General features: G+C 45.5%; 1 protein-coding gene and 1 long non-coding RNA gene across 14 annotated transcripts in view; one reads left to right on the top strand and one right to left on the bottom strand.

Annotated features, from left to right (window-relative positions):
- LOC138761905 (contactin-associated protein-like 5) overlaps positions 1 to 23,726 on the top strand; it is an 857,011-nt gene that overhangs the window by 548,380 nt on the left and 284,905 nt on the right. For all 5 annotated transcript variants that reach the window (XM_069934856.1, XM_069934855.1, XM_069934854.1 and 2 more), the window contains exon 14: positions 22,072 to 22,228. In XM_069934856.1, coding sequence (XP_069790957.1) covers positions 22,072 to 22,228 — 157 coding nt within the window. The remainder of the gene's footprint in view (positions 1 to 22,071; positions 22,229 to 23,726) is intronic.
- Positions 1 to 23,726, bottom strand: part of LOC138761906 (uncharacterized) — a 53,262-nt gene that overhangs the window by 18,346 nt on the left and 11,190 nt on the right. For 8 of the 9 annotated variants that reach the window (XR_011356598.1, XR_011356604.1, XR_011356600.1 and 5 more), the window contains 3 exons: positions 14,907 to 14,990; positions 14,238 to 14,424; positions 13,506 to 13,556 (listed from right to left, as the gene is read on the bottom strand). This is a non-coding gene — a long non-coding RNA (uncharacterized lncRNA). Of the gene's footprint in view, positions 1 to 13,505; positions 13,557 to 14,237; positions 14,456 to 14,906; positions 14,991 to 23,726 lie in introns of all 9 variants that reach the window. The other variant, XR_011356602.1, reaches the window with a different exon arrangement.

Genomic DNA, 23,726 nt, shown 5'->3' with positions numbered 1-23,726 from the left:
GAGGTAAGTTTCTACACAGAGAGTGGTAGATGCCTGCAATGCATTGACAGGGGTGATTGTGTAACCTGATACAATTGGGACATTCAAAGGATTAATAGGTTGGAACATGGATGAAAGAAAAATAAGTTTTGAGTGTGAGCTACAGAAACATTAGATTGCTGTGGAAAGATTTACATAGGTTGGCTCAACATCATTGAGTGAAGGATCTTTACTGTGCTATAGTGTTCTAGGTTCTATATGACAGAAGGTAGATAACAGGGAAATAAGGGGAGAATATTTGGGTGTTGGCATAGGTTTGATGGGCCAAACAAGTTCCTTATGTGTTGGAAGAAAACATGGAAAACCAATATTGGAAATATACCCATTGAATGCCATAGGAATCCTTAGCTGAGACTCAACCTTGATGCCCTTGAGTCTCATCAAAAACCCAAACCACCAAGGAGTTGGAATAGCCCGATATCAAATGAGAAATATCCAATGATGAGGAGGGTTCGGCCTGTGATGTCATGGGCTGTGTTCACTACCTTTTGCAGAGGTTTACACTCAGGATTATTGGTGCCTCATTACAAGACTGTGATGCAGCCAGTCAGCATAATCTCCACCACACAAGTAGAAATTTGTAAGGGTTTCCAATGCCATACCAAATCTCTGCAATCTCCTGAGGATGCAAGTCTTGACGTGCTTTCATTACAATGCCAATAGAGTGTTGGGTCCAGGAAAGATCCTCCGAGATAGTGACTCCTAAGAACTTAAATTCGCTCACCCTCTCCACCTCTGGTTTTCCATTCCAGAAATCAGCTCCTTGGTTTTCATGACATTGAGTGTGAGGTTGTTGTTGGTGCACTATTCAGCCACGTTTTCATTCTCCCTCCTGTATGCTGACACCGCACCCATTTTTATACAACCCTCTACCATGGCATCATCAGCAAATTTGTAAATAGTGTTGTTGTCGTACTGAGCCAAACAGTCATAGGGGTGGCTCAAAACATTAGCAATATATGCTAACGTGGCTGTCAGGAGTGAATTTAGTGATCAGCAGTGGACTACTGGAGTTAAATAAAAGTTTGCAGATCCTGGGGTTCAGTGCAATTTACAAACATACTGGAGAAATTCAGCAGCTTATGCTGTGTCCATGGTAATAAAAGGCTTCGACCCTTTGTCAAGTATAAGCAAAAAAAGGAAGACACCTAAATGAAGTTCCCTTCCCTCTCCTATCAGAGATATACCTTTTCACCTATATCCACCTCTGACCTCTTACCTGTTAGTCTGTGCTCCTCCCATTCCTCTCCTCTTTCCCCCCCCCTCCTTTATTTAGGTGTATGCGTGTTTTTGTTTATACCTGAAAAGAAGGACACAGGCCCGAAACATTGGTTTATTTTCATTTCCGATGAATGCTATGTGAGCTGCTGAGTTTCTCCAACATATTTGTGTATTGAGCGAATAGGAGGTGGACAATATGATTTTACAGAGGGCATGAGTAGTGAAAGGAGAAGGAATTGAATTAAAAATAAAGAAATAAGAGCTGAAGAACATTGGAAGTCTTGTTAGTAAGGGATATGTCAGAGGCTGCAGAATGCACAGCTCTGATCTCTATGAAATGAATGAATAGGATGCAGTGGTCACCAATTTTATCAGGAAATACGTTGATGAGCAAGTTCTTACTAAGGCCACCAAGGTGTATCCAAATCAGAAACCATGATGAACCAAGGGATATGTGGATTTTTGTGGACCAGGTCTGTGGTGTTCAGGTCTGGAGATCCAGAAACATACAGAAAATCCAGATCAGCTTCCAAAAGGCCATTACCAACACAAAGAGACAATTCAGGACCAAACAGGAGTCTCAGACAGATGAACGCCAGCTGTGGCAGGGCTTGTGCGCCTTTACATTCTAAGGAAAAACAAGGCAGTATAATCAATTGCACTACATCTCATGGATAAACTAAATGCCTTCCATGCTTGCTTCAGAAGAACCCTTGTGAGGTCCAAAAACTCCCAGTGATGACATGCTCTCAGTCAGTGAGACAGAGGTGAGCAGAAGCTTCATGAGAATGCACATTGGAAAGTTTTTGACCCCGACTCTGTACTTGTCTGGGTCCTCAAAACCTGTGCAAACCAACTGACTGGAGTTTTTGTGGATGTTTTCAATCTCTATCTCTATACCTGGTTCAAAATGTCATCCATTATTCCAATGTCCAAGAAGAGTAAGGTGACTTATTTCAATAACTATCGGCTACTGGCACTGATGTCCACTGTGATGAAATGCTTGGAATGGTTAGTTATAGAATGAATCAACTCCTGTCTCAGGAAGGACAATGATCTTTTAAAATTATCACAGCAGGAATAATATTTTGGAAGGTCCTGATATTATGAGAGGTGCTTCATAAATCAATACTCTTATTTCCATTGTATATTGCAAAAGTGATGGGTGAAGGGTTGCAATCTTTTTTACTTCATGATCCTGCCATTTTCTAAACAACAAGATTGCTCTTAGTATGATGTGTGGACCACTTGCTCTGTTAAGACGTAAAATCAATCAGATGACTAAAGAGATTAATTTATCAAATCCCTCTGAGATGCAGAAGTAGAAAGTCAAGAACATTGTTGAACTCCACACAGCAAGGTTTTTCAAATGTAACATTTGAAATAGCTCAAGTCTTTAATGTTACATATTTGTCCTTCAAGTCTTCTGACATTAATGGTCGACCATGGGTACTGTGCTTCTGGTAGTCACTGGTTTGTTGAGCAGCATTGACTGTGGGTATTAAGGCTGATCCTGGAACAGCAGGCTTGGCCACAGTTGTTGCACGAGTAGGGCATCATTGAATTGTTGGCCATGGTGCTCTCTGTTTAGCTCTCAGCACCTCAATCTGACTCAAGATCACTTTCTCGCCTTGCTCTTGGTGTTGAAGAAGAGTATCTCACCATTTCTTGCAATCATTTGCTGTATCCTCCCAGTAGTCTGTGATGACTTGCAGAGGTCCTTGAGGTGAAGCTGGGGTCTACCAATGTTCCTCTTGTCTCTGGAGAGGATGACCATTGGCAGTCTACCTTCCTTCATATGACAAACATGGCCCAGCCTGTACAATTTGCATTGTCTTAAAAGCTTGAACAATGTGGTAAGTCCAACATGGGAGAGGACCTCAGAATTTGGGACTTGGTCTCTTCAGGTGATGCTGAGGATGTGGCGAAGGGTGCACAGGGGAAAACTATTGAGTTTCCTCTCTTGCTTGGAGTAAATGGTCCAAGTCTTGCTAACATACAGGAGGGTGCTGATAATGCATTCAGCAGTCTTGATAACGAGTTTCTGATTCCCCCCCCAGACTCACAAAAAGAATTGAGCAAGGATCGATGGTGCTCTGCCAATACTCCTATTAACTTCAGCATCGAGGGAGAATGTTGCTAATGGTCAACCCCAAGTATATGAACTCAGACCACTTCTAGATCGTAGTTGTCGATAATAATGATTGCTGTCTCCTCTACGCTCTGGGCAAGGACATTTGTTTTCTTTAGGCTGATGGTAAGTCCTAAGTCCTTGCAGATATTAGAGAAGCGGTCCATGAGAGTCTGTAGTTGCTGCTCAGTGTACGAGGTTATAGCAACATCATCAGCAAAGAGCATATCACATAGTAAGATCTTTTTCACCTTTGTACTTGTTCTCAGGCACGCAGGATTAAACAGCCACCCATCAGACCTGGTATGCATGTAGATGTCTTCTGTTGACGTCCCAAACATGTGCTTCAATCGTAGAAAGAAGATGCTGAATAATGCTGGGGCCAACATGCATCCTTGTTTGACTCTACTACAAATAGCAAAGAGTTCTGATGAGCTGCCATCATTCTGAATTTCACCCTTGTCGTCATGAATGACTTGCTGTTTCTTTGGAGCTTTGGGGGACAGCTGAGCTTGAGGAAAATCTGAAAGAGGCCATCCCTGCTGACAAGGTCAAATGCCTTGATCGTGTGGATTTAAGCAAAAGTGTGGTTTATGTTGTTCCCTGCACTTCTCCTGGATTTGATGGAGTGAGAAAATTATGTCAATAGTTGACCTCCCTGCACAGAAACCACATTGAGACTCAGGGTAGACACATTCTGCCAGATTTGTAGATGTGCCAAAGTTACACAAGCAAAGACTTTGCCAACAATACTCAGGAAGGAGATACCCCTGTAGATGTTGCAGTCATTCCTATCACCCTTGTTCTTGTACAAAGTGATGCTTTTGGAGTTGCGCATATCCTGTGGTACGGGTTCTTCCTTCCATGGTGAATCTCATGTAAAGGATGGAGGAGTGAGCTCTTGCAGTTTTTGATCAGGTCTGGAGGGATCCTATCATTGCCCTGGGGCCAGAAAAATGTATAGTCCCTTTCCTTCAGTGTACCTGAATCCACCAGTCATGTTTCTTGTAGGGTTGCTATATCTACCTTGAGCCTTAGTAGCTTATTGTTAATGATCACTGTTTTTGTACATCTTTGATATCCTCGAGGTTTTGATCAAGTCCAGTCATCTTTGTGCAGACATTCTAACCTCCCAGCTAGAGGAGTGTTGTCTTATTGGATTTGCTTTCTTTCTTGTCTAGTGCAGTAGTTACAGACAGCTCCTCGTGGAATGATCCATTGTCCCCAGTCATCCAATGAGAAAGACTGACTGTGGCAGTTTGCTCATCAGTTTTGAGGGGATAATGGTGTTAAACTATAGTTGGTAAAGAGCATCCTGATGTATGCATCTTTACTATCTTGGTGTTCCAGGACTTTGTGTAGAGCCAATGAGATGGCATCCGCTGTAGACCTGCTGCTGCAGTAGGCAAATTGAAATAGATCCATGTCCCCACTCAGACAGGAGCTGATATGATTCAACATCAGACTTTCAAAACATTTCATCACTGTTGATGTAAGAGCCACTGGTTGATAGACATTTAGGCAGGTTACCGCACTCTTCTTGGGCACCGGTACAGTTGATGCCTGTTTGAAACAGGTGGGTACCATAACTTTCCTAACGTTGAAGACATCCGTGAATACATTGGTAAGTTGATCAGCACAAATTTTTATTATTCAGCTGGGTACTCCGCCCAGACTGATGCTTTCCTTGGATTCACTCTCTTGAAGGCATCCTCAGGGATGCCTGAAGGATCATCAGGGGACACAAGGGTGCACAGTGGTGGTATTTTCTTGTTCTTCTGGTTGAATTGGGCATAGAAGGCATTGAGTTTGTCAGGGAGTGAAGCTTTGTTGTCTCCTCCTGCACCGGGTTTGTTTTTGGAGCAGGTTATGCCATTTATGCCCTGCCACAGCTGTCAGGTACCCTTTGTGGTTTCCATTTTCATGCAGAAACTTCAGTTTGCCTAGGAGATGGCTTTCCATGGGTCATATCTGCTCCTTCTGTAGTAATCTAGATCTCTGGATTAAATGCTTGTTATCTGGCTCTCATCAAATTTTAGGTTTCTATTTTTAATCCAGGGCTTCTGGTTTGAGAAAAAATTGGTAGGGACAAATTAAAATAGGATTTTATTTTTCTCTTGTGGGTGGGACTGGTTCAGAACAAGCAGTGTGGAGATGCAAGGATAATATCTGATGGCAAATACGAAATAGACATAAAAGCAAGAATAGGAAAGACAAGAACAGCATTTAAAGAAATGAGAAACATCCTAACAAACAAGAAAATAGCAATTGACATCCGCCTTCGAACTCTCAGCTGGTACATTCTTCCCATATTGATGTATGGCTGTGAGTCATGGACCATCACAAATGCAATGGAAAAAAAGAATCAATGCAGCAGAAATGTGGCTTCTCAGAAGAATGCAACACATCTGATATATGGACAGGATAACAATGAAGAAGTTCTACAAAGAACGAAAACAAAACATACATTACTTAAAAGAATCAGAAAACAATAATCAAAATTCTTTGGACATATTATGTGAAGAGATACATTAGAACATTTAGTTACAACTGGAAAGCTGGAAGGAAAAGGAAGAATAAAAATGATGGATGGATTAACATCAGGGTTAGAAACAGGGGAACCAACAGCTACAATTCGGAGGGTCAGAGACTGTGATGGATGGAGAGACATGACCACTGTGATAGTACAGATTCTATCACCAATGTGTACATGTACAGATGGTCGTGTAGGATGACTGTGGTTGGCTGAGAGTGTAGCCACACCTACTGGGAGGTCTTAAAGGATTGCTCCTAGACAGACCAGGTCATTTGGAGGACACAGTCTCGGTAAGGGACCTAGCCCAAGCTGGATCAGGCGCAGCAGTGCCCTTAACCCAGCCTCCCCTTATTCCTTCTCCCCCAGGTCATGTGCATGAACAGAGGGACCAGCACCACCCCACCAGCTCGGGCCAGACTGTCGACAACACTGTTGAGAAATTGAGCGAAGCAGTGACCGTACCCTACAAGCCTGCCGGAGACACAATTCCGGTGACCCCAATCCCGGCACCACGGCGGTGACGCCAGATAGTCAGACGCCCTGACCGGTAGACCCCCTAACCTCCATCCACCCCGGGGTCAGTTCTCAAAGAAGGGGTGAATGTGATAGTACAGATTCTATCACCAATGTGTACATGTACAGATGGTAGTGTAGGATGACTGTGATTGGCTGAGAGTGTAGCCACGCCTACTGGCAGGTCTTAAAGGATTGCTCCTAGCCAGACCAGGTCATTCTGGATTAGGCGACCTACTTGTGATATGCTCAAGTCCTTTAGTTAATAAAAGCCTTGGTTTGGATCAATAAGTCTTTGGTTCTTTTGACGTGCTCTACAACCACCCACGGCTTGGTTCAGCATCATGCTGAAGAAGATTGAAAAGAGGGTTGGTGCGAGAACACAGCCTTGCTTCACGCCATTGTTAATGGAGAAGGGTTCAGAGAGCTCATTGCTGTATCTGACCCGACCTTGTTGGTTTTCGTGCAGTTGGATAATCACGTTGAGGAACTTTGGGGGACATCCGATGCGCTCTAGTATTTGCCAAAGCCCTTTCCTGCTCACGGTGTCGAAGGCTTTGGTGAGGTCAACAAAGGTGATGTAGAGTCCTTTGTTTTGTTCTCAGCACTTTTCTTGGAGCTGTCTGAGGGCAAAGACCATGTCAGTGGTTCCTCTGTTAGCGCGAAAGCCGCACTGTGATTCTGGGAGAATATTCTCAGCGACACTAGGTATTATTCTATTTAGTAGAATCCTAGCGAAGATTTTGCCTGCAATGGAGAGCAACGTGATTCCCCTGTAGTTTGAGCAGTCTGATTTCTCGCCTTTGTTTTTGTACAGGGTGATGATGGTGGCATCACGAAGATCCTGAGGCAGTTTACCTTGGTCCCAACAAAGCTTGAAAAACTCATGCAGTTTGGCATGCAGAGTTTTGCCGCCAGCCTTCCAGACTTCTGGGGGGATTCCATCCATACCTGCTGCTTTGCCACTTTTCAGTTGTTCGATTGCCTTATATGTCTCATCCAGGGTGGGAACCTCATCCAGCTCTAGCCTTAGGGGCTGTTGAGGGAGCTGGAGCAGGGCGGAATCTTGGACTGAGCGGTTGGTACTGAAAAGGGATTGGAAGTGTTCTGACCATCGGTTGAGGATGGAGATCTTGTCGCTGAGGAGGACTTTGCCGTCTGAGCTGCGCAGCGGGCTTTGGACTTGGGGTGAGGGGCCGTACACAGCCTTTAGAGCCTCGTAGAAACCCCTGAAGTCGCCAATGTCCGCGCTGAGCTGTGTTCGTTTGGCGAGGCTAGTCCACCACTCATTTTGGATCTCCCGGAGTTTGCGCTGAAGATGGCTGCATGCGCGACGGAAGGCTTGTTTCTTCTCTGGACAGGACGGCTTTGTAAGGTGAGCCTGGTGGGCAGCTCGCTTCTTTGCCAGCAGCTCCTGGATTTCCTGGCTGTTTTCGTCAAACCAGTCCTTGTTTTTCCTGGAGGAGAAGCCCAGTACCTCTTCAGTGGATTGCAGTATGGTAGTCTTCAACTGATCCCAGAGGGTTTCAGGGGACGGGTCCGTGAGGCGGGTTGCAACGTCGAGCTTTGCTTTGAGGTTTGCCTGGAAGTTTCCTCTCGCTTCGTCTGACTGCAGTTTTCCAACATTGAACCTCTTTCTGGGGGCTTTATTGTTCCTGGGCTTTGGCTTGAAGTGAAGGTTGAGCTTGCAGCGAACCAGCCGGTGGTCAGTGTGGCATTCCGCGCTAGGCATGACCCTGGTGTGGAGCACATCTTGTTTGTCACTTTCTCGCACCAGGATGTAGTCCAGGAGGTGCCAGTGTTTGGATCGGGGATGCATCCAGGTGGTCTTAAGGCTGTCCCTCTGCTGAAAAAGGGTGTTTGTAATGACAAGCCGCTGTTCTGCGCAGAGCTCCAACAGGAGGCGCCCATTGTCGTTGCACTTGCCGACGCCATGCTTGCCCAGGATTCCTGGCCAGGTTTCAGAGTCTTTGCCGACACGAGCGTTGAAGTCGCCCAGGATGACAACCTTGTCGGCTGTAGGGGTACGTTGGATGAGGTTGCGCAGGTCGGTGTAGAACTTGTTCTTTTCTGCTGGTTCCGCCTGGAGGGTTGGAGCATAGACACTGATGAGGGTGATGTGACGCTTGTTTTGAAGTGGGAGTCGCATGGACATGATTCGGTCCGAGAGGCCTGTCGGAAGGTTTTCGAGTTTGGAGGCAATGAAGCTCTTGACCATGAAGCCTACACCAGATAGGCGTCGTTCATCCGAAGGCTTGCCAGACCAGTAGAGTGTGTAGCCCGCGCCGCGTTCTTGGAAGCTGCCTACATCTGCCAGGCGGACTTCACTGAGAGCGGCTATGTCGATGTCAAGTCTGAGGAGTTCATGTGCAATGAGGGCAGACCGACGTTCAGGTCGATGGCTGTCAGTCTTATCTAGCATGGTTCTGATGTTCCAGCATGCTAGCTTGAGTTTGTGAGCATCTTTTGAGGGGGGAGGACGTGGAGGGGGAGGACGTGGAGGGGGAGGACGTGGAGGGGGAGGACGTGGAGGGGGAGGACGTGGAGGGGGAGGACGTGGAGGGGGAGGACGTGGAGGGGGAGGACGTGGAGGGGGAGGACGTGGAGGGGGAGGACGTGGAGGGGGAGGACGTGGAGGGGGAGGACGTGGAGGGGGAGGACGTGGAGGGGGAGGACGTGGAGGGGGAGGACGTGGAGGGGGAGGACGTGGAGGGGGAGGACGTGGAGGGGGAGGACGTGGAGGGGGAGGACGTGGAGGGGGAGGACGTGGAGGGGGAGGACGTGGAGGGGGAGGACGTGGAGGGGGAGGACGTGGAGGGGGAGGACGTGGAGGGGGAGGACGTGGAGGGGGAGGACGTGGAGGGGGAGGACGTGGAGGGGGAGGACGTGGAGGGGGAGGACGTGGAGGGGGAGGACGTGGAGGGGGAGGACGTGGAGGGGGAGGACGTGGAGGGGGAGGACGTGGAGGGGGAGGACGTGGAGGGGGAGGACGTGGAGGGGGAGGACGTGGAGGGGGAGGACGTGGAGGGGGAGGACGTGGAGGGGGAGGACGTGGAGGGGGAGGACGTGGAGGGGGAGGACGTGGAGGGGGAGGACGTGGAGGGGGAGGACGTGGAGGGGGAGGACGTGGAGGGGGAGGACGTGGAGGGGGAGGACGTGGAGGGGGAGGACGTGGAGGGGGAGGACGTGGAGGGGGAGGACGTGGAGGGGGAGGACGTGGAGGGGGAGGACGTGGAGGGGGAGGACGTGGAGGGGGAGGACGTGGAGGGGGAGGACGTGGAGGGGGAGGACGTGGAGGGGGAGGACGTGGAGGGGGAGGACGTGGAGGGGGAGGACGTGGAGGGGGAGGACGTGGAGGGGGAGGACGTGGAGGGGGAGGACGTGGAGGGGGAGGACGTGGAGGGGGAGGACGTGGAGGGGGAGGACGTGGAGGGGGAGGACGTGGAGGGGGAGGACGTGGAGGGGGAGGACGTGGAGGGGGAGGACGTGGAGGGGGAGGACGTGGAGGGGGAGGACGTGGAGGGGGAGGACGTGGAGGGGGAGGACGTGGAGGGGGAGGACGTGGAGGGGGAGGACGTGGAGGGGGAGGACGTGGAGGGGGAGGACGTGGAGGGGGAGGACGTGGAGGGGGAGGACGTGGAGGGGGAGGACGTGGAGGGGGAGGACGTGGAGGGGGAGGACGTGGAGGGGGAGGACGTGGAGGGGGAGGACGTGGAGGGGGAGGACGTGGAGGGGGAGGACGTGGAGGGGGAGGACGTGGAGGGGGAGGACGTGGAGGGGGAGGACGTGGACCTGTCCTCGGGCCTGCGCAAAGGAGCTTTTAGGTGGAGTGCAGTGCGCGCAGTACTGGCCCCACCCTTTACACCCATGGTTCGTGTGCCGTGGCCAGACCTCGTGGCAGCGAGGTCCTTGGGTCGTAGGTTTTATATCGGAGTGGCCTTCTCCTATGCAGGTTTCTTACCCGGGCTGGAGGGGCCTGCCTCCCCTCCTAGGTCGGTCCATACTGCCCGGACCGGGGCCTCCGTCTGCCTCACTCGACCGAGGCCGGGGCCGCCGTCTCCCCCTTGCTCCTGCCCGTATCGGGGCCGCCGCCGTCTACCCTTCGCCCGGACCGGGGCCGGGGCCGGATGGCAGTCTCTTCAATCTGAGGCGCCTGCAAGCTCACACCAAGACACAAGAGAAACTTGTCCGTGAACTACTCTTTGCAGATGATGCCGCTTTAGTTGCCCATTCAGAGCCAGCTCTTCAGCGCTTGACGTCCTGCTTTGCGGAAACTGCCAAAATGTTTGGCCTGGAAGTCAGCCTGAAGAAAACTGAGGTCCTCCATCAGCCAGCTCCCCACCATGACTACCAGCCCCCCCACATCTCCATCGGGCACACAAAACTCAAAACGGTCAACCAGTTTACCTATCTCGGCTGCACCATTTCATCAGATGCAAGGATCGACAATGAGATAGACAACAGACTCGCCAAGGCAAATAGCGCCTTTGGAAGACTACACAAAAGAGTCTGGAAAAACAACCAACTGAAAAACCTCACAAAGATAAGCGTATACAGAGCCGTTGTCATACCCACACTCCTGTTCGGCTCCGAATCATGGGTCCTCTACCGGCACCACCTACGGCTCCTAGAACGCTTCCACCAGCGTTGTCTCCGCTCCATCCTCAACATCCATTGGAGCGCTCACACCCCTAACGTCGAGGTACTCGAGATGGCAGAGGTCGACAGCATCGAGTCCACGCTGCTGAAGATCCAGCTGCGCTGGATGGGTCACGTCTCCAGAATGGAGGACCATCGCCTTCCCAAGATCGTATTATATGGCGAGCTCTCCACTGGCCACCGTGACAGAGGTGCACCAAAGAAAAGGTACAAGGACTGCCTAAAGAAATCTCTTGGTGCCTGCCACATTGACCACCGCCAGTGGGCTGATAACGCCTCAAACCGTGCATCTTGGCGCCTCACAGTTTGGCGGGCAGCAGCCTCCTTTGAAGAAGACCGCAGAGCCCACCTCACTGACAAAAGGCAAAGGAGGAAAAACCCAACACCCAACCCCAACCAACCAATTTTCCCTTGCAACCGCTGCAATCGTGTCTGCCTGTCCCGCATCGGACTGGTCAGCCACAAACGAGCCTGCAGCTGACGTGGACTTTTTACCCCCTCCATAAATCTTCGTCCGCGAAGCCAAGCCAAAGAAGACAACCACCCACACTGAACATCAAGGCACCTAAACAAACTTTCACCTTGCAATTATATTCTATCCAAAGGAAGTTCACATTTTCATTTCTAATTATTATAGTCTCTCTGGTTATAATCATATTATTACTCATCACTTTTTCAATACTCCAGATGTCTTAACCTCTGAGCACTTCAATTTTTACGATCAATTAATGCATTTTTTGAATTGATGTCACATCAACAGATTTCTACCATTTTTAGATCTGTTAAGAATCTTTTTGTCATTCTAGTGGAGGAGGAGAAGGTCTTTCTGCAAACAAACTGGGTTTGTTTTGCTGAGTTTTAGTAAAGCTGGCACGGAATCTTTTATCTTGTCACTTACTGTTTTTCCCCCAAGATATTTTTGGACAATTTGTAACCCATATTGTTTATATTCACAAGAGAAATATTTGCAAAACAAAAAAGAGAAACAGAAGGAATTACTAATGTGCATTTTGAAAAAATAAAATAATAGAAGTGTCTTGATGTCAGAAATGGAACTAAACTGGAATGCAACTCTGTGATGTTTTCTCTTGACAACAGATTAATATAAAAAAATGGAGAATGAGATATTTGATCTGATGTTCTTTGATCTTTTTTCCATTTACTTTTCAACAAACCAGAAAGGCTCCTAGATTCAGAGGAGTGCCATGTTAGTTGCTGCCTTTCAACACTGCTTTCTCTGCTAGAAAGCAATCCCTTCACTGAAGCAAAGGCTCGCAAGAAAATATTTGAACACTGATTTGTAAGAGGGAAACAAAGATTTCCTCATGAGAGAAAGGAAGGGTTTTGTTTTCAATGAAAATGGCAATAATTATGCTGAAACTCAGTCAAATAAAAAAGTGAGATAACTTTCATTTGTATGGGGGAATTATCTTACTGATTATTCCAACTGGCATTTAAACTTGAAATTAAAGTAAGTCACTGATTTCCACACATGGATTTCCAAGATTTCCGGAGAAATGCAGAAAGCTGTGCCTATCCATTTTCTCTGCTGCAGGACCGGCCAATCTAGTGAAGCGTTTGACAAGAGGAGGATTCAGGATCAATGAGAAAAAGGAAGGTGGTTGGATTTGAGTCCACGGCCAGATCAGCCATGATCTCACTGAATGGTGGAGCAGGGTCGACGGGCTAGATGACCAACTCCTGCTCCTTTTTCTCATGTTCTTATGAATCCAATTTTGGAGTGAACCTTCAAGGGGGAATTGCCTTGGATCCTGTGTCAGATAGTACCTGCCCCATTGATTTCCTTGTGGATTGTTGGACAAACAGACAAGTGGCAAAGGGGGAAGAGTAGGATTATTTAAAAAAATATTTTGTTTTGTTTCATTGATTTTTAAATTATTAATGTATTTTTCTCAACTTAGTTCTATGTTTTAATAATTTTAACCATTTACTCCAATATCAGTGTTTCTTAATGTTTCAGAATGTAAGAGATATTTAAAAATTGGGGACATTAATTATAGGCCTTAGAGCCTTTCCCTTAGGATTATTCAGGAGTAGGACCTCCAGATGGCAACTTCTGGTCGATATGTGGTGCTGAGTCACTGGTGCTAGACACTGGAGCACGATGAGTGAGAAATAATGGTGCTAGGGGTAGAGTCTCCAATTCCCCATCATTGTATTTATTGGTCTGCAGACCACTCCTACACTGTGTTTATTATGGATAGTCTGTGGCAATACAACAAATACAGATGCAGTAATACCCCTGGTATCTGGCACCTATGGAGATTGATAGATGCCAGATAAATGAATTTTCCAGTTGCTTGAGATTGCATGTTACATGGATTGGCAAACTAATGGTGAGGCACAACAATTTTAAACTTCAATACATTTTTTTAATATACTTACTTTCCACAATTTTTTTGCTGGTTGCTTGAATTCTGGATAACAGGAATTTTACTGTATAATACACAAGGAATATGTAAAACAGGGTTGTAAATTTGACAACAAATACATTGAAAATTCACAAACTTCTTTTGAATTGTGATCTGGAAATAAGCTTGAAGTCCCCCTCACCCCCACCCTCCTCCTCCCACTGGTCATCTGTGGGTTTGTTATAGATGATCCATGTTTTGTGTGGGAATATTTTTGCTCTCTTGGTGAGAAAAGTTTGGGCAACACTGGCCTACCCAATTTGCTCTCATTCATATTCAGAACCAATCACATATTATTGCTGCCCCTTGACTGTGGAACATTATGGTTGTAAATCAGGATAGCGCGACATCACAGTTCTCCAACCTGGGCTTGTCTGAAGCTCCTGATGTAGGCTGTGGGGGCTTATTCAGGCCACATGGGTTTCTTCTGGGTGCCCTGCTTTCCTCCCCAGTATAAGGAACCACTGGTAGGTTAAATTGGCCAATGGAAGGTAAGTAACAATAAAGAATCAAGGCAAAGATGATCGACATATGAGCAAGTTGCAAGGGTACAGAAAAAAATAAAGAGGGGGGAATGGGGCCTGCTGAGATCTGGAATGGAATGAGGAAAATCGAGAGCTAAAATATCTATGAAACGGTTTACATCAGCAGGCATCATAGATACCTATTGAATTTACATGATGTCAAGAACCAGCTGAGAACTCACAGAAGAGAAATGGAACCAGTCAGCCAATATGTGCTGTTCAGCAAGATCATGATTGCTCCAACTTCCACGTCCACACTGCATTCCCACTCTTGCTCTCATTCCCTTGTAGTTTAAATTCCTGTCCATCTCCAACTTGAATATATTCCAACTTCAGCAGCAGAAAGAAACAGCAAGTGCTCCAAATGTTCTGCAGTTGAGAGAGTAGCAGAAGCCACATTCTTGTAAATAAATGGAAAATGAAAGTCAACACAAAGCAGCTGAGGTGGATGGATCTGTGGTTAGAATATTCAGAATACATTTGATTGTCAGTTTTAATATGACAAGAAACATAAAATTTTGATTTTTAGTTTGATTTGGAAATCACTTTGGGACAGACATGTTGACCATTGGGCCTGTTCCTTTGCTGTTCTGTGTACACAAAATCACAGTTCCCCACAACATCAACTCTCTCTCCATTGGGATCAGCTGATCCATTCTTATCATTAAACCGGGTAGTATAAAATTGTAGAGTTAGACAGCACAGAAACAGGCTCTTTGGCAATGTATTAACACTGAGCTTGATGCCAATCAATTCTAATTCCATCTGACTGCATTAGCCCCATATCCCTCCATTTCCTTCTTTTTCAACCACCTGTCTGAATGCTTTCTAAATATTGAAATTGTATTTACCTCTAGCACTCGCTCTGCAAAGTCCTTTCATAATGACCAACTCCTGCTCTGTGGGAAGTTGCTCCTCAGATTGCTGTTCAATTTCTACATAGGTAGAAATGGGTTTGGGTCAAGATCCTTTATCAAAACTAGGATACAAAGGTGATATATATCTATCTATATATCTATAGAGAGAGATATATATTTATAGAGAGAGATATATATATAGAGAGAGAGATATATATAGAGAGAGAGAGATATATATAGAGAGAGAGAGATATATATAGAGAGAGAGAGATATATATAGAGAGAGAGAGATATATATAGAGAGAGAGATATATAGAGAGAGAGAGATATATAGAGAGAGAGAGATATATAGAGAGAGAGAGATATATAGAGAGAGAGAGATATATAGAGAGAGAGAGATATATAGAGAGAGAGAGATATATATAGAGAGAGAGAGAGATATAGAGAGAGAGAGAGATATAGAGAGAGAGAGATATATAGAGAGAGAGAGATATATAGAGAGAGAGAGATATATAGAGAGAGAGAGAGATATAGAGAGAGAGAGAGATATAGAGAGAGAGAGAGATATAGAGAGAGAGATATATAGAGAGATATAGAGAGAGATATAGAGAGAGATATAGAGAGAGATATAGAGAGAGATATATAGAGAGAGATATATAGAGAGAGATATATAGAGAGAGATATATAGAGAGAGATATATAGAGAGAGATATATAGAGAGAGATATATAGAGAGAGATATATAGAGAGAGATATATAGAGAGAGATATATAGAGAGAGATATATAGAGAGAGATATATAGAGAGAGATATATAGAGAGAGATATATAGAGAGAGATATATAGAGAGAGATATATAGAGAGAGATATATAGAGATATATAGAGAGAGATATATAGAGAGAGATATATAGAGAGAGATATATAGAGAGAGATATATAGAGAGAGATATATAGAGAGAGATATATAGAGAGAGATATATAGAGAGAGATATATAGAGAGAGATATATAGAGAGAGATATATAGAGAGAGATATATAGAGAGAGATATATAGAGAGAGATATATAGAGAGAGATATATAGAGAGAGATATATAGAGAGAGATATATAGAGAGAGATATATAGAGAGAGATATATAGAGAGAGATATATAGAGAGAGATATATAGAGAGAGATATATAGAGAGAGATATATAGAGAGAGATATATAGAGAGAGATATATAGAGAGAGATATATAGAGAGAGATATATAGAGAGAGATATATAGAGAGAGATATATAGAGAGAGATATATAGAGAGAGATATATAGAGAGAGATATATAGAGAGAGATATATAGAGAGAGATATATAGAGAGAGATATATAGAGAGAGATATATAGAGAGAGATATATAGAGAGAGATATATAGAGAGAGATATATAGAGAGAGATATATAGAGAGAGATATATAGAGAGAGATATATAGAGAGAGATATATAGAGATATATATATATATATAGAGATATATATAGAGATATATATAGAGATATATATAGAGATATATATAGAGATATATATAGAGATATATATAGAGATATATATATATATATATATCACGCACAGGTAACAAAGAGCTGGGAAGATTACAATCAGTTGAGATGGTGATTATCTAAAATTGGAAAAATGAATGGTCATGCTAATTATGTTTAAGGCTGTCCAGGAGAATAAAGTTAAATTGAACATAGAAAATAGAACATGGAACACGACAGCACAGTTCAGGCCATCTGGCTCTCAATATTGTGCCAACCCATATATTCCTACCAAAATAAAACTAAATCCTTCCTACCTCACAACCCTCTATTTTTATTTCATCCATGTATCTGAGTCTCTTATATGCCCTAATATTTCAGCCTCCACCACCACCCCTGGTAAGGAATTCCAGGCACCCACATCTCTGTGTAAAAAAAAAAATTATCCTTGATGTCTCCTCTGAACATTCCTCACCTCACTTTGTGCAGATTTCCTCTGGTGTTTGCTACTCCTGTCCTGGGGAAAAGATGCTGACTGTCTACTTTATCTATTGTGGGATACAACCAGTGGACTGTCTGTGACTGCCTGCACTCCTGCACTGCCTACTGCAGGGGGAAATCCACTGTACCTGCAGGGAGGTAACCTGGGAGGCTTGCTCCACCTACACCCTGCCAATCACTAGCCCAATATAAAGGATCACACCAGCCCTTGGGCAGGAGTAGTGCACATGGAAACAGAAGGGATACTGAACCTTGCGTACAAGTTTTAAGCTCATTAAAGCCTATGGTTATAGTCTCCATAGTTCAGGCTTGTTTGTTCGTACTGCAGCGCATCACAATTTAATTAGCTTAATTTTAAAGAACCATGGAGAAGTTTCTCAGCATAGAAAAGCTGGATATCAACCCCCAAGGCCTGGAAGCATGCAATCATCTGTACTCATGCTGAGGTCATCAATTCTGAGCAAAAGAAACTCATGGTACTCCGCACAAAACTGGAACTGTTCACATTCAGGGGATCCGTGACTGCACCAAGTATGAAGCAGCAATGGCCATCCTGGAAAACATCTACCAGCCTCTAGCTGGTACATCTACTCTTTTCCAGGTATCTGCTTAGCAACAGGCTAAAAGAACCAGGTGAGACAGTAGAGGCTTATCTTGGGGAACTCCGTGAACTGGCATGATCGTGCATGACTGCAACTGTGGCGAATGCTGGGGAAGCATTTTTGCGAGGCCTGCGATTAGGGGGTGACCCAACAGAGACTGTTGTAAGAAAGTAAATAGATTAAAAATATTGAGGTTTAAAATTGTAGAGGCCTTCGATGCTCGCCTGCCACCTCCCCCAGTTTGACCCATGCAGATGACCACCGCTCCCGAAGGCCCCTTCTGTGGAGAAGTGATCACCGCTGCCAACACATCCCACCGCTCTAAGTACTGCAGGACCCAGTGTGGATCCGACAGATGTTCCTTGAAGAACTACCCCCTGAGGATTTCTCCTTGCTCCCGATGCACCAAGAAGTGCCATTTTGCTAAAGTGTGCCACTCCAAACCTGCTGGGATCGCTGTGGCCCTCCACAACCAGTTGGAAACCCCCCCTCAACCCTCCAGGCATCTCCATGTGTGATTATCGGGCAGTGCCATTGCTCTGCCCATCACTTCCGCCCACACCGGTAACATCACTTCCTGCCTGGCCATTAAACCATGCTGCAGCCATGTGCTCCCCACGGGCACCACCCTCTTGGTCCAGCTGACTTCGATTCACACCCCAACATGTCACTTCAATCCCGACAATGCAGTCAACATGTGCACGCAGAGCCAGGTCTGGACTGCATACTCGTCGATCCCTACATCGGCACACACAATATACCAGACTCACCAATGCTGCACAGATGAGGTGGCCTTCACCATCCTGGTTAATTGGGACTGCACCTAGAAACTGCTACTTGCCATTGCCAGTTTGGAGTAGCGACTCAGGTTCCAAGTCAGTTCTAGCATCCACCACATGTTGCCAGACAACATTCCACATGGACTCTAGCACTCAATGATGGACATCATTGTCAATAGGAAGGTAATAAAATGCTTGTTTGATAGCAGTAATATGGAGAGCTTTGTAGACCTGCACGTGGTCTGTACTTTGTTGCTCAAAGTACACCCAGCAAAATTTTCCATTGCTTTTGCAGTCCAGGACCACTCCACAACAGACTAGGGTGCTGTTCTATAAATGTGACTGATGGAGGGGAAATCTACAAAGGGTTCAGGCTCCTGGTCATGCCAGAGCTCTGTGCGCCGGTTATCCTGGGACTAGATTTCCAGTGACATCTCTGCAGTGTCACTCTATTCTTCAGTGATCAATTCTACCCACTCACTATCCAAAACGCCAAACCTAGTGTCCACCCCCTCCCCACCTGTGAACTGTTAACCCTATGGGTAACCCCTCCCTCTTCAACCACCTGATGCCAGTCAGCAAGCCCATTGCAGCCAAGAGCAGACGTTACTGTGCAGCTGACAGGGCCTTCATCAAGGCCGAGGTGCAACAGCTTCTGGCAGAGGGGGTAATAGAGCCCAGGTCCTGGTGGTCAAAGGGGACAGTAATCAAAGAATGGTTATCAACTATAATCAGACCATCAACTGGTACACTCAGTTGGATGCATACCCACTACCCCATATTGCCAACAGGTCAATGAGATAGCCCAGTACAGGGTTTTCTCTACCATTAACCTAAAGTTGGCTATCATCAGATCCCCATCCATGCCTCGGATATGCCCTGTATGGTCTTCAAGGCTGATTGGCGCCTTTACCAGTTCTGCCAGATCCATTTTGGGATCACAACGGAGATGGACCATATGGTAGAACTTAACCTAAGAGCGACCTTCCCATACCTGGACAAGGTCACCATCTGCAGCAACAACCAGCAGGACCACGATGTTAACCTGGAGAAGTTCCTCTGGACAGCAGATGTATTAAATCTCAATAGGGAGAAGTGCATGTTCAGCACCACCCACCTCACCATCCTTGGATGCATTGTGGAACAAGGTGTCATAAGTTCTGACCCAGATCGCATGCTCCTTCTGATAAAACTTCCCCTTCTCCACGCACTCAGGGTCCTGCACAGGTGCCTAGGACTATTTTCTTACTATTCCCAGTGGGCCCCCCAGTTCTCAGATAAGGTCCAAGCCACCATCTTCCTCCTCCGCACCAAGCTGCAAGCACCCTTTGCCCACCTCAGAAAGAATATCACCAATGCCACGATGCATGCCGTGGAAGAAAACAGAGTGGAGTGCAATGCTTCTGATGTTGCCCTTCGCTGCCACCCTCAACTAAGGGGGCAGACCCAAGCCCTTTTTCTCCCGGACCCTCCATGACTCAGAGCTCGGGCACTCCTCCATCAAAAAGGAGACGCAGGTGATCGTGGAAGCAGTCCGCCACTGGCACCACTACCAGTCAGGCAGGAGTTTCATCCTCTTCACAGACCAGCACGCGGCGGCATTCATGTTCAGTACCATCCACAGAGACAAGATCAAAAACAACAAGATCTTATGCTGGAGAATCAAGGTGGTCACGTTCAGCTACAACATTCAGCATAGTTCGGGGAAGCTCAATGAATCCCCCGATGCCCTGTCCCAGACTTACGCCAGTGCACAGTCAGACCAACTTCACAACACCCTTTGCCATCTGGGCATCATAAGTTTGTACCTTTTCTTGAAATCCCTAAATCTCCCCTTCACCGTCCAGGATATCTGGACCATGACTATGTCCTGCTGGGTATGTGAGGAGTGCTAACTGTGCTTCTACCATCCAGCACAGGCCACTTGGCCCTTCAAGTGAATCAACATCAACTTTAAGGGATCACTGCATTCCACAAATTAGAACACCTATTTCCTCTCAGTTCCTGTTCCATTTCCATTTCCTGTTCACCATCCTTTGTCCTAATACCTCCACTGCCTCCATTATAAAGTCACTAGTGCAGATTTTTAAAATGTTCAGATACCTGGCATTCATCCTCAGTGTCTGGAGGTCCAACTTCATGAGTGAAGAGCTGCACCAGTACCTGGTGACGTGAGGCATTGCATCTAGTCACACTGCTAGCTATAACTCCCAGGTAGAACATGAGAACGGGGTAACCTGGAAGGCAGTCCTCCTGGCCCTTAGGTCAAAAGGATGCTCCACTAACTACTGGCAGGAGGCCCGTCCCGAGGCACTCCATGCCATACAGTTCCTCTTATGTACAGCTACCAGCCAGACCCCTCACGAGTGCTTCTTTTTCTTACACAGGATATCAGCAACTGGAGTCTCACTGCCAGCATGGCTGATATCTCCACAACCAGTCCTCCTCCATAGACATGCGAGGACTCACTTATCCGTCCCCCTTATCGAGCAAGTGCACCTCCTCCATGCCAACCCACATTATGACTATGTGGCGTACCCTAATGGACGTGAGGACACAGTCTCAATCCAGGACCTGGCACCAGTGGGATCCTAGCCCTCCACCCCAGGCACCCCTGGCACCTTTAAGACCCTCCCAGAGCCAACATCCTACCCCCACCTATCATCAACCATGGGATCCTGTTGCCTGCAGACCCACCCTACAACCTACATCATCCCCTCACTGCTATGCACTACTCCACCCACACTGCTGGCTGCCCTGACCACCCCTAACCCAGCCAACCTTAGGGTAGCCCTGTCTCCACCGACCATTGACCAGGAGCCTTTCCTGTGACGGTTCCAGAGGCAACGGTGACCACCAGATCACCTGAATTTGTAAATCTGTAAATATGTTTTCTATCCCAATTACTCAGTATCTAGCAGATACTCGGCATGAAGATAATGGTGGAAACTGTTTTTCTTCCCCACACACCCCCCCTTCAGGGACTCATTTTAAGAAGGAGAGGAATGTGGTAATATAACCACTGGTGTCTGTGACTGCCTGTGCCTGTCTGCACTCCTTCACTGCCTACTTCAGGGGGAAATCCACTGTACCTGCAGGGAGGTAACCTGGGGGGTGCTGGCTCCACCTACTTCCTGCCAATCACTGAACCATTATAAAGGCTCATACTGGTTCTTGGGCAGGAGTAGAGCACAAGGAGCCAAAAGGAATACTGAACTTTGTGTACGTTTTAAGCTAATTAAAGCATATAGTACAGCCTTTGTAGTTTGAATTTATTTTTTTGTACTGCAGCACATCACATCTATATCTCTTAGAATTTTGTAGACCTCTATTAAATCACCTCTCATCCTTCTATGCTCCAAGGAGAAAAGCCCTAGCTCTGCTAACTTTGCCTAATAAAACTTATTGTCCAATTCAGGAAACATCCTGGTAAATCTCCTGTTCCCTCTTCATAGTGTCCACCTCCTTCCTATAATGACATAAACACAATCTTCTAAGTGTGGTTTCACAGCTGTATCTTTTGGCTCAGGTCCTTTTTCTTCAACTAATCCCACAACTCCATTTCCTATCAACCAAAGAAATAAAGGCTTTAATTTACTTCTACCCCCAACATCTTGTACATTCTCTTCTGCTGTGACATGAAAACTGGACCAAGCTATGGAAATAATTATATAATATATATATAAATAAAAAGTAAAGTATGTTACACAGCCCAATTACTGGTCTGGTTTGGTTGTAGATGTCACTGAAATTTGCTATATTTTTTAAAATTTTCTGCAGATGGAATACCATTTACATGGTGGATTGGGAGAACCAATGAAAAACAAGCTTACTGGGGTGGTTCATCACACAGAGTCCAAAAATGTGAATGCGGATTGGAGGAGAACTGCTTAGATACAACGTATCACTGTAACTGTGATGGAGACAGGGATAAATGGTAAATCTGGCTATGCCTTGTCATAATTTGCAAGAACATCAAAACTGTATTGTTAAGAGTTTTTAAAATAGTAGTTGTAAATTTAGCAATTTGTGTGTGTTTATAAATTCTAATCTGTAACAGAATTTATAAATGTGTCCTCGTCATCAAACAATTGCATCCTTATGACAAGTACTAACTAAAGGCATGGAACAAATGCAAGAAATTTCAACATTGAAACTATTGCTATTTATTCTATCCACTTTGGTTCAGCTGTCTAAATTTCCAGCTTTCAATGTCTCCATCTCCTTCTATATTCTTTTCAATTTGTCATCTCTCCATTTCCTTTTTTTCTATTTATCTTATTTTTTTACCATTTTACAATAAAATTATGCACATACTGTATCTCTAACCATATGCAGTCTGACTCCCTTTATCTTCATCTCCATCTTCCTAGCAATTATTCTCCCTTTACCTCTGAATCTATTTCTCTCTCTTTCTTTCTTTATCTCCTTTCCTTCTCATTTATCTTTCACATTGACTTTCCATTACTCAATATTTTAATTTCTATGTCAATTATCTCTGTTCATCAATCTTTCTGCTTTATAGAACGATATTTATCTCTCAAACTGTTTTCTTATTTTTCTTTAAAGCATGTTTTTTTTTTCCCTTACAGAGTCAAATATTCCTCATTGATAAAGCTCTATTGTAGACTTTTACCTTGCTCTCATGTTTCTTGTTTTATATTCAATGATGGTCAATGATAGATGTCAGTGTTGAGCCTATTTTTGAGTGCATTAATCTCTATGTGCCTGGGTTGTCAAGGGAAAAACAACGGCAGCTTTCGTTCTCCCTGAAGAAAATTGGTTCTAAATCCTGTTTTATCATGCCACCCCTTCTTTCAGAGGTATGTTTTATCTCAGCAATTTATGTCAATGGCATCCTTCCCTTTGCCACTTCCATATTCTTCCACTTTATCATCAGATTTTTTTCTGAAAACTTGGTAAATCTGCTTCTGTGCCTGCACGAATTTGTGCTCTTTTCTCCTTCACAGATGTAAGCAAAATAATCTGAGTGCTAATAATGTCAAATTCAACCAGTATCCTCCACCAAGAAATACACCCACACCCTACCTAAACCAATATTCAGCAAGGACTAATGACTACATCCCCCATTAGCAAACAGCTGTTCTTCAGTCATAAGAAACCAGGCAGCTGAATAGATTTATTTGAAAATCCAATCACAATGTGTCAAAGTTCATTCACTTTTCAATGCCAACCATACCAGTGCGACGGCCAGAAATGAATAATGTGCAGTTGCATTTCCACCATGCATTCTCTCTGCGATGGTCGATGTAGAGTTTTGCATTTCCACAAGATAACCATATAACCATTTACGGAGCAGAAACAGGCTATGTCGGCCTTTCGAGTCTGCACCGGTTCACTAGAACAACTCCACTAATTCAAACCTCCCGCTCTCCGCCAATAACCCTCCAACCCCCCTCACCTCCATGTACACA

This window comes from Narcine bancroftii, chromosome 4 (genome assembly GCF_036971445.1).
Source record: "Narcine bancroftii isolate sNarBan1 chromosome 4, sNarBan1.hap1, whole genome shotgun sequence".
Taxonomy (NCBI): domain Eukaryota; kingdom Metazoa; phylum Chordata; class Chondrichthyes; order Torpediniformes; family Narcinidae; genus Narcine; species Narcine bancroftii.
Note: the sequence above shows the minus strand (reverse complement) of the source record. Positions and strands in the feature narration are given on the sequence as shown.